This window comes from Protopterus annectens, chromosome 6.part1 (genome assembly GCF_019279795.1).
Source record: "Protopterus annectens isolate FY-2018-M chromosome 6.part1, PAN1.0, whole genome shotgun sequence".
In the NCBI taxonomy this organism is placed as follows: domain Eukaryota; kingdom Metazoa; phylum Chordata; order Ceratodontiformes; family Protopteridae; genus Protopterus; species Protopterus annectens.
Window position 1 is genome coordinate 409,552,184 of NC_056738.1, and position 12,067 is coordinate 409,564,250.

General features: G+C 41.5%; 1 protein-coding gene across 4 annotated transcripts in view; it reads right to left on the bottom strand.

Moving 5' to 3' along the window:
* Nucleotides 1-12,067, bottom strand: part of LOC122805600 (ubiquitin-like protein FUBI) — a 49,178-nt gene that overhangs the window by 13,851 nt on the left and 23,260 nt on the right. For all 4 annotated transcript variants that reach the window (XM_044075833.1, XM_044075834.1, XM_044075835.1 and 1 more), the window contains exon 4: nt 11,437-11,492. In XM_044075833.1, coding sequence (XP_043931768.1) covers nt 11,437-11,492 — 56 coding nt within the window. The remainder of the gene's footprint in view (nt 1-11,436; nt 11,493-12,067) is intronic.

Genomic DNA, 12,067 nt, shown 5'->3' on the forward strand with positions numbered 1-12,067 from the left:
CCTTTGCAGACTCGCTATGACTGCCCAGGAGATAGCAGGTTTCATATACTCTTGTAGCAGATAAGCTGAGCAGAACAAAGACAGACCCTTAGGAATGGAAATTATACCCGGAGTATTCCAAGAATTGATCAGACTGTGGGGAACACCTCAAATAGATAGTCTCCTTTCAAAACAGATTGCAAGACTTCTTTAAAACAGAACTTTAGCAGGCCCGAAAGACAGATGCTTTCTCATTCCCATGGGTAGGGATATTTCAGTACGCCTTTCCATTTACAGCCAGGGTTCTTCAAAAGACCCAGAATTTTTACAAAGACTGCAATGGCGACTCCATTTTTGCCCAGACAGCAGCAACTCCTCTTCTAAAACTGGACAAGGGCTACTGCCACAAGTTTCTGCAGACTGGATTTAACTCACAAGACAGGGGTTTGATACACCCAAGCCTGAAGCCTGAAAATACTGAACTCCCTAGAATAAAGTCTGGATACCTTTTAAGCACCTTTGTTTTTTCTATCAGGTTAAAGGAGGTGAAGGAAAAAAGCACCCCGCTGCTAGAAAAATCACACATGTAGCTTTAAGAACCAAGTCACATTTGCCTCAAGCCTCTCTCTTGCAAGACTATTTAACTTTCAGCCATTTCTGCTTGGCTGCCCTTAGACCCCTCTCCCTTTCTTACCTGTGCTCAAAAGTCCAGCAGTTTTTGAATAGGGTTTTACTCATTTCACCCCGTGGCTTCTCCTTGGGATCCAACATTTGTTCCTGGAAGTTGACGTTTCTTCCATTTGAAACAGCACATTAAGCCGATTAGACTTTAACATGGAAAACTTTGACATGTCCAACAGTAATCAGTTACAAACACTTAAAACCCTACCTCATTTTCCATAAGGAGCGAGTTTGAGAACAAATCCTCCTTTCAAACCTATTTCAGACTTTACTTTAAGACAAACTATTAACCTTCCAGGTCGCTTTCCAGTCTAAACACTGGAAGGAAAAAGAATCCTACATAAATTTGCATGTCCAAAGGCATCTCGGACATTACATGGGAGAAAAGTAAACCAATCAGCTGTTGCTTTCCTATATAGTAAAGGAAACAGGACAACTCATGTCAAAGCAAACAACTCCCAAATGGAATTCTCATCTACTACTCTTACTGTAAGAAGCCATGTCTGTGCAAGGTTAAAGCCCATTCTATCAGCACTTTGGTTTCACCTGTGGATTTTTGCAGAAGGGTAGGTTCTTGAAGTATTCAGGGGGCAGAAACACCATCCTCTGTACATATTTTATTTATTAGACTGGTCTTTGCAAGGCTTGATCAAACCCGGGAAAGAAGTCCCTTTTTTAATGACTCCTAGAAACTTCGGTTCCCTCCTCCACCTCGTATGCGCTTAAGCTACAGCAATTATCTAAACTTAGTATGGCTACATAAAACAGTAAATTATCTATTACACCACTGCTGCATTAGCAGCTCTCTCCCAATTACCTTAATATATACCCAACATGTGCATAAACTGTCTAGCATTTTTCTGTTCAGGGATATAGCCTTCATGGATCATGAGTTCTGAAGCAGTTACTGCCCAACTCGCCTCTTATACAGCTCGACTAGAGGTATCCTAAAGATATGAAAGATGGTAGGTGGTCATATCCCAGAATCCCAGGCAAGGACATAACTGCAGTATCCTAAGCCATATGGACCATCTATTAGAACATTTTATACTAATTTTACTTACACAAGTCTTCTCCATGACATTTAAAATTTCATACTCTACTTACCGAGCTTTTTTTTTTTTAAATGTATGGTATTAAAGCTGTAGAGCACAAAGACCAAATTCTAATCCTTCCCATAAAGAGGTGCTCATGACCACCATAATCCACACAATTACAAAAGTTTTTTAAACGAAGTTCGCAACTGAATGCTTGGTATGACGGACTGCTACACTAGTTGCTTAAAAGCATCATAAAGTCATCTGTGACAATGCACTAACACACACAACTTACTTGGATAACTGCAAGGTTACTGTCAGCCCCCCCCCCACACACACACACACACACACACACACACACCTGCTCAGTAGCCTAGCATCTTACTAGCCTTTGATTTTAAAGATGAGCCACATGGCACCAAATTTCAGTCACGTTAATTATTTGTTCGAGGTTTACGTGTTGCCAAAGGTCATGCCTAAATGGTTTTAAAGACATAGTGGACCACAAACCAAAAATTTCCTTTTATGGAACTGGTCAATGGTAACCTAGTGCAAACAGTACTAGCACTCCTTGGACAGTGTACAGGCATTTCTGATGCATCAAAGAATCATTCACATGGAGTCTTGCCACTAGCACCAGCAAGAAAGCAGGCACATTAGAGCTCAGGAAAATTCAAGCCATCATATACATTTTCCTGACAACGTAGGATCCACTAACTTTTATGCAAAGCATACACCTTAGGATGACTTCACAGTCACAGTTATCAAACTTGATTTTGTAAAAATAAAAAGCAGTCCTAGGATCATGGGAGGTTACTAGACCAACAGCCCCAGGGCCCTTGCAAGCCAGCAAAGCTCAACCCGCTTTTCCAAGGGTGCCTGGTTCAAGTAGACACCAAAATCAGCACCCATTACCCCTGTCTAAGAGGGACACTGGTGGAACACACACGGTGAATTTCTGGTTACCCAGCCAAATGTCTAAACTGCGCTTAAATAGGGCCAATGTCAACATGACTAGGAAGCTTGTTTCAAATATGGGGCCAACCTCTGAGAAGGCTCTCTCTCCAGCAAGTTCTGCTGATGTCACATGCCAGGTTAACGTCAGAGTGACCCATGTGCCATTTGATTTGCAAATGTGCATTTCCATTAAAGCTGGGTCAGACTGCACTATACACAAGGGATAGGTCCTCTCCAAGCGGTCTGTATGAAAATAAAAGGATAGTGACTTCAGTCTGCCACATAAGACAGATCTTAAAGACCCTGAATTTTCTTTGTTAGGCACCTTTGTGGCCTCTCCAATTGCTGCAGGTATTTGGGAAAGAACATACCAAATGGAGCTTTGTACTCTATTACTAACCTGATCAGGGAAGAGTACAGGGGGATTGTGACCTCTTTCTGGAGGCAATGCCCTTATGAGATGAGCAATACAAAATGTCCTCACTGTGGAAACATTGTGATCGAAGTTAAGGTTGCTGTCAAACCTGTGTGCCCAGCTCTCTTACCACTGACTGTGTACTTGGGATATTGCTATTTATGTGGTAGTTCGCAGGAGCTTCACCCTTGCCGAAGGGGATGATGCATTTTTTTTTTGCATTAAGTTTAAAGCCATGACTTCGGAACCAGTCTGCATAAGACCTTGCAGGATGTGGACATCGCTAGGGGTCATGATCACTCCCAGTTTGCCACCACAGTCCTTTAGTTTTAGCCTGCACTTTGGAGAAGTACAGTCCAAACAGTAGAGGTCCAAGAACCAATCCCTGCGTAGTCTGCTGGAGTACTCTATTTTGATCATAGGAGTTCTATCAGTGAGCCAGTCTGCAACCCACCTGGGCGAGTTCATCAATGATGCCCGAGTGGGAGTGTGTGTCAAAGGCCTTGGCAAAGAACACCTTGTGGTGAGCCTTAGTTAGGGAAGCTAATTTGGATTCCTAGTTAACTTTGGAGGACTTCACTGAGAGTCATATTTGCTTGTTTAAGTTGAGGGAGTGTTTCCAGTTTTGAGACCATTCCTTCCTACCCTTTAGACAGCAATTTCTCCTATTATATAGTCTATTAATGGCAACTGTCCAGACAGTTGTTTTTCAAGATATTCTTTGGTTCCATCAGATATGACAGTCTCAATACCACTGTACAGGTGCTTGAATAAATCACTGGTGTACAACTCAGCACATGTCTGTCCCATCAGTGAAGGGAGGAGCTATGAAGCTATTTATGCCATCAGGTGAGAGGTTGTAAATGGCTTTGGAGAAGTTTAGTCTAGTTGTTACTATTGGGAGGGGGGGGGGGGTCTTGTTACAACTATTTCTAGCAAGAAACTAAATCAGTGGTCAGATCTCACCAGGGATGGTCACACTTGGGGTGGTGCAGAGTCCCCCCCCCATGTTGATGAGCACCAGGTCCAGGATGTATGAGCCCCTTGTGGGTGTGCGTCAGTCAGCTTCAATACCCTGGAACAGCTAGCCAAGTCCAGGAACCCTTTGGGCGAGCGAGTTAGAACACAAATTTAACCAAGTCTATTGGCAAGTAACTAAAGGTCACCCAAAACCAGGGTGTTTGGTTGTATCCCGACTGACTCAAGTAGATCCAAGTAGGCTGACTTGATGTCCTGATTTATGAAGTGGGTCCTACAGCTGGCAAGGACCTGAAGAAGGGTCTTACCTACACTCAATCACACTTGAATCGTGCTGTTTAATCTAAAGGTGCTTTTTATTTAATGAAAATTTATTAAATCACCTCCTTTAGTTTTCACACCTTCAGTTTGTGGTCTGAATGTGTAGAAGGAAATGTAACCCGGTATAGCTGGGGTGTTCTCCATAGCCTTAAAACCAGGCCTCATTGACTGCACAAATGTTAGCATCTTCCAGTGTGAGGATTGCTTCCAGCGAGTGCAGTTTTTTTGTTTAAGACTTCTATGGTTTAGCAACATAACCTTGAAGTTATGTTTAGACAGTATTTCTACACCAGGAACTTTTCTTCTTGTGACACTGCCTAAAAAAGGCACTATGGGAATGGCAAGAGCCTTAGCCAGTAACCGAAATCCCATGGGTGACTGATGAAAACCATCGCTGGCAAAGCATAGGGGTCTGTCGACCATCTAACCCCAGGCTGACACATACTGGATCCCCTTTGACACCAGAAACTAAGCCAATTATTGCTTGTACTGAGGTCTCATCCTAGGTGAAGGTAAAATGCTGCTTAAAGCTAGGGACATACTGCCAGAGATACAATCCAAGAGGTCAGTCATGTCTCTCACAGTCCAGTGAGGTACGTCTCAAGTCATTCACAACATGGACCATGATGCAGTCATAACAGTGCCTGTCGTTGAGAGGTGTCTGTTGTTGAGAGATGTGTGTGAGATGTGGCAAACTGTGGCACCTCACAGCGACCTTTTTCTTATGCAACATGGTGAGAGTTATCTGCATCTCACAACTGAGTCACCTATGACAGTTTTTTTTGTGTGTGTGTATTATGCCTTAGGGTCTTGACTGGTGATACACAGGCATGTGATACTACATCCTCTGCAGAACATAAACACAATGTATGTGCCGTGTGCTTGTGTTTGGGAGGTCTTTATGTTTAGGCAAGCTTCTTGCAAGGACTTCTACATATGTAGGTTTATCTGTTTTTTTTAGGTGCAAGAGAGGTGGTGTGAATACTGACAACATGCCTAGTATCAGATGGACTTGACTGGTGAGCGAGTGCCTGGATTCTAGACTCTTGATATAGATGCATCTTTCACATAATGAAGACTAGAACTGGGCTGCCAGTGTACATGGGCATACTGAGGCAGCAATTGCCTCATAACCAAGCTGGCTGGAGAAACTATGGGAAACTGTCCATCCATAATTCTAGGCAAGTTGATGTGGTCAGAAAACAGGGAGGACAGGAACGAACAGGTAAAGTACAGGACAGAAGAAGTGGACAAAAATATGAAGGGCTACTTGGTAGATCTGTGTTGGTACCTCAGGAGCGTCAGTGTACCTCAGGAGCGTCAGTGAATGTATCACCTGTCAGTAAGGGACAACCACGACAACTCCCCGATGGAGCACCAAGGGAAAATTTGCAGGCAAAAGTGTGCACATCTATGACCCCCAACAGCGCCCACTGCTGCACTGCAGTGAGCGATGCGCAAATGCAGTGCTATGTAGCAAACAAGCACAAAATAATCTAAACAAAATTAGCCAATAAAAAGATCAAAACTCAGCCCTGATCCAGCAACCTCCAATCAGAGGAGTTAACTGCACACTCCCACCACTAGGTTACAAGAGAACCCTCTCAAAAGATGGCCTGGTTTAGTGTTAAAGTCGCACGAAAAAAGTTGAATGGAGTCTATGCTACAGCAAACTAGCAAACAAAGTGCACCAATTTCAAGAGTTCAAATAAGTAGGCACAATAAGCCTTCAACTAGTAATTCCCAGCTCAGAAGGGCAGAAGCTATCCTCTCCTCCCACAAGGGGGTAGACCACAAACCACCTTATTTTACAGTTATTTTACATTAACTGGCCTGAAGCCAGACTGCTTAAACCGGCCTGAAGCCAGACTGCTTAAACCAAAAGGCTTAGAACAGTTGCATTTTAATCTGGCTACTAACAAAATAAATGCAACTGAATACTTAAGCTGAAAAACAAAAAGAAATAAAGCAGGATTAAACACAAATACATTAAACATACCACTCAACCTCTTAGAGCAAAATACCTGGGCAAAGCCATAAACAATATGGGGGGGGGGGGACAAAGGCCCAAAAATAGGGACTTTTAAATATTGTTCTTACAATCTTAGAAAAATTGATAGAATAGGCTTTGCATTAGCATTAATTTTAGGAAGGGTTTGCAGTCGGAAACTCAAATGTCTTATTTTCAAACTTTAACCCTTAATGACTTACTAAAGATTTGCCAGAAAAAACACAATTTTATGAGAAACAGACCAAAAATGATGGAGTCTGGACAGTCTGCAACAAATCTATACAGTTGAGAGGTAGACAGTAAAAGCAGCTGAAAAACTGCAAATTTTAATTTTTGGTTTAGAAAGAGGGTGGCTTTGCCAAATGACCTCTCTGTACCAGCAGAATGAGCTGATGAGATTAAATTTACGGCCATCAGCATTTTGCTGAAGTAGAGAGAAAGGAAAAATAAAAGAAAAGAAAAAAAGAAAGGGAGCTGCAAGGTTTAAAATTCACAGTTCTTCTGTATATGCCCCACCTTCTGGGGTTTTGCACTTGTGCCAGAATTACAACAGGGAACCTTCCAAAACTGCAGACTAAAGTTCATGCAAGGCTTAACTAGAGCAGGTCTACTGGCTATTCCAAAAAGCATGACCTCTAAACAAATGCGCTTTAACATTTCAACATAAAAAACTTATGAAATAAGTAAATACAAACCAATAAGCATATGCACCCAAATACATCAGTAACTCATGCAGTTTTTAAGGAAAAAAATATGACGGAGCTTTCTGCAGGGAGGCAAGCCCCCCACATCTTTCCATTCAAAAGTGGGCCAATGACATAGCTTCTGAAGACTCCATCTTTCCTATTAACTTTTTCACTACCCATTTCTCTTAACAGAGAAGAGGGAAGCAGTGTCACAGTTGCATTTTCACCTTTAATTCAGATCCTGCAACTTTAGAAAGTGTTACTGGATGTGATAGAAGGCAGCCTGGCCAAGTCATTGTACCCCGGAGAATAACGCATAAAAATTCAGAGTACCTACAACTGAATTCAAATCGCCACATAAAATAAATACTAAATTTCTTCTATGCTTCCCTTCTGGGACCCTCAACATATCCTCACTACTGCAAACAGAGTTTCAGTCCCCCATCCATTAAAAACATTCCCTGCGTAAAGCTAAGCTGACCAAAAGTTAAGTTCCGTAACAGTAGTTATGTGGAAGAATGTTTTTAATGCAATTATATGGTGGTGCATTACCACACACCCTTTAAATTATGGAACTCAGAATAGCACGGCTCTCAGTCATAGGATCATAGCAGGTTACTAGGCTAATGGCCCTAGGGCACTTACAAGCCTAGCCAAGGTTTCACCCCCCCCCAAAAAGAAACCAGTCAGAATCTGTCACCCCTGTCAATGAGGGATACAGGTGGAACACCTGGGACAAATTTGTGTTTTTTTCCCATCCATTCATCAAGCTTGAGCTTGAAGAGGGTCAGCGTATGGGAAGACTATTCCAGAGACGGGGCAGCCTCTGGAAGACAAACTTGTCTCTCCAGCAGGTTATGTTGATGGTGCATATTGGGTTCAGGCCTTTCAAGTGGGTAATGAGAGGCGTTAAGACTTGCAGATATGGAGCATCTCTAAAGGCAGGGTCTGAGATTTCCTTGTAGGCAAGACAGAGATCACCTCTGAGCAATCTGTACACTACAGAGTAGAGTGATCGTGATTTCAGCCTGCCTACATAAGACAGGTTTTGCAGGCCATAGATTCTCTTTGTGAGGTATTTCTGTGGCCTTTCTAGTTGGTGCAGATGTTTGGAGAGAGACAGACACACACACAGAGACATTCCTTTTTATGGATTCAATCCCTTTACTTATGAGGTGATCGAAGTAAAAGGCTTTTCTGACCACACATACATTCCAGTCCGCCACAAATAGATGGTATTGCAGTAGAACAGCAGGAAGCCTAGCCTAGGGCTAGTGGAAAGAGAAATGCCCCTCTCACGTCCATCCCTAAAACTTCTATAGCCAAAAAACTTTTGGCATAATACAATTTCATTTTTACCATAACTACACTCTTACTCTTTGGCATAATACAATTTCATTTTTACCATAACTACACTCTTACTCATCTACCAGTCAAAAGTGCTTTCTATGCATTTCCAAAGTAGGTCACACAACTTACTATTCAGAATTAACTGCATTCCTATCAAGTACACTGCGCACGCACATGGATTTTCAGCCTAGATTCTGACAAAAACTTAAATTCCTTCGGTAAACATTTTCACAGATCTCCATGTACATGCAGAAGCATTTACTTCAGCCTTACAACTGCATCCACACCCTTTTCCAAATGGAGTGTAGCTGACAGCAGCAACTTCAAGTGAGCACCAGATTTAGTCACTGTGGAAACTCTACTAGGTTATAGGAAACTAAGGCGCTGGATCTCTTAAGTGGGTGACTGCAGCCAACATCAACAGTTCTGCGCAATATCTCCAAACTACTGTGAGGAGAGGGGGAAATATCTTCCCACTACAACTTGTTACCTTACTGCAAGAGGTAGGCAGGGAAGTTTCTCAACTGCTGCAGTCGACAGATGCAGCAAACTGAAACAGTTACCTGGGCAGATGATAGGACCTTAGTCAAGCTTAGTGCTATGCTTGCAGGCAAAGACCAGAAGCAGTGCAGACTTGACAACTTAAAGCTGAACATGTGCGAAAGTACATATTACTACCTGCTTCTGCCGATTCTTTCAGTACAAGTTTAAAAGCCAACACCAACTAACTTTGAGTAACCACAGCCATATGTCCGGGTTTGGGTATTTAGAAAACAAATGCAACCTTTGTCACAAACAGCATTTGTCTGAGATAGCAAGATTTGCTAAATTAAATGCGCAAGTAAGCCTTACAAAACAGTTTTTTATCGGGTTTGTTCTGGGGTAGCTTCCAAGTAACTGGTTAGAAAATTTATGTCACGAGGAGACCCACTTATCAGAGAAGTACTAAGACAATTTAGGGAGAATACACAGCACTATTTTACGTACTTCAGTTTACAATTGGTTTCACTTACATTAACTGGGCAAGCCAACTGGACAAAATGTCCCTTTTAAGGGTCAACCAGGGAGCACAAGTTACTTTACTTGTGCCAAGTCGCACAGAATCAAAACCACAGTACCCTTGGCACAGGAAGTGACTAAGCACATAGCTTTAGTCCCCTTGTGCTAACTGCCAAACCCCATGTTCAGAACTTTATTTAGAGATCGATATCTGTGTCTTGGTATAGAATTGTAACTATTCTACAGAAGCAGTGTTTGAGGTAGACTGCTCGTGCACTACATTCTCTCTTGCTCAGTGCAGCATTTCAGCACCAATGCTGCTGCAGCCTTTACTTTTAGAGCACAGAACCACTAGATGGGGCAGGCTGTAAAACAATTTCACTTCTTGGAATTACATTACTACTGGCAGTACTGAAAATGAAGGTACTTTTTGTAAGCTACATTTGTGCTCAACCAAGAAACACAGGAATACATAGTTTAATTACTTAATTCGATTTGGGTTTATGAAACTACAGAGCACTTAAACAAGCATCTTTTTGTACCACCTTACGTAAAAGGTGGAATGACAAAACAGACAAGTCACTCAGAATAATGCATTTTCCTTTTTCAGGAATGAAGGCCACATCCAGCATTAGCCAAGCTCAAAATGAGAAGATTACCAGCTGGATGACCATCACAAAACTGTTTCATTGATTTGTTTTTCTTCCATTTTTAATTTCTTATGTATCTGGATCACCACATGATGATTTCCTCACACTGAAAGAGTTGACCTGCATCTCCACTACTGTTTTTTCTACTTCTCAAACAAATCAGTGCATCTGACATTATCAGCTTATAACATTTACTCACTTCTTGGATGACAATTTTACCTGTAGTACGAGTCAATATTGTCCTTTAAGAGGAAGTTAGTAACATTACTGTTTCTGCATCTGACTTTATACAGTTATTCTTTAAAAGGCATGCATATGTTGTTGGGGCTAAACAAGAGTTGGATGCAACTCCATTCAAAATTACTGTCAACCACTAGGTTTGACTATGACCAGTTTAAAATTTATTAGTTAGCTTTACCAGAAGACACTGATCAATTACCAAATTCAAGCTCAACCAGGCTGTAAAGTTACATTGGTAAAGGCAGTACATATTTCTACACAGAAATAACAGAATGTCATTCATATTACTAAACACATACATGCTCTGAGCCAATGCATTGTACTCCCTCATCAGATCCCGAGAGATCCAAGTTGATGGAAGTCATGAAACATGTAAACTATTTCCTTTTAGACTTTCAGTAAGGTCACACAAGAAATAATGCGCTCCAATCTGCCCCACAAGTACATTCATCTCCAAATGGTTAATGGTTACAGAAAAAGGGGAGGCATACTGATTTTTTCTACGTCTCTGTTATTTGATCCTTATATTCCCACCAATGTAAAAATCATAGACCAGGGTCATTTACAGTTAAAGTGGCAAAGGCTGCCTGGAGAGAGAAAACACAAAGGCACACAGGTCAGCATCACAACCCCCCACCCCCCGGCTATATAATCCCTTAAGCAAATCTTGTACATCCACGTTCCTGTATCGCTTCACCAAATGTCCTATTTACACCACAATTACTCTACTGGCAATATTACATGGTAACAGCCTACATTTCACTCCCAAAAGTGAAAGTGGCCCACTTGTTCAGACCAAAGCACTTTGCAATTAAGCCACTAATTAGAACCTCATATACAGAGAGGCAATATGTTACGAGTGGTACACATTTAAACTGCAAATTAACTTAATGTGTTCTGAATAGTATCATACGCTTTCCAGGACCAACAATGGCAGAGTTAACTATATACATTCACTTCACACCAGTAACTATAAAGCTTCACCTTTCAGCTATGTAAACACTTAAAAGCAAAACTGAGAATTCTGGCTAGCTCATAAGAGCATTGCTCCAGGAAAAAAAAAAACAGCAGGCTGAAAGAAAAATCACACTGAATCCAATACTATCTATAGAGCAAAAGGCAATCTACTTACCTTAGGAGTCTGACCTCTCACTTTACCAGCACGAGCCAAAGAGCCATGGACTTTGCCTAAGTGAGAAGAAAAGGTTATTTAACAATATAGCTAAAACACAATACACAAAACACCAGAAGATAATCTTGGCATTGTACTCTGTACTAAGTGCAGATGCAAGAGGTCATGTGCAAAGTCAGGGACACTAGATCAGTGAACCAAACAAGCAAGAATACAAGCACACAAAGTAAGACTTAGTTCAAAGTGCAAAACAAACAAAACAGTGCACAACTAAAAAAAGTGTGCATGTCTCAGAAGTGTACTTAAATATTTAGCTTTCCAAAGCTGGGCCTTGTATAGCCCTCCCTATCAAAAAAGGAGAAAGTGAAATCTGTCAATTGCATATAAAAAAGGACTGGTCCGTTGTAGCTAATAAAGTGTACTACTACTACTCTGTGCATATACGATCAAAGTACACTGTATTGCCAAGTGCTGTTTGGTAACTGTTATGGAAACAGTTTGCATAAAGAAAGAAAAAAAAAAAAGTGATAACTCCAATCAGGAAATTCTTTGCAAGAGATTAACAATGGGTACAGTCCATTTAGAAGGCCCCGTAGGGAGGGGGAGCCACGGAGATCTAGATGAGGCCTAC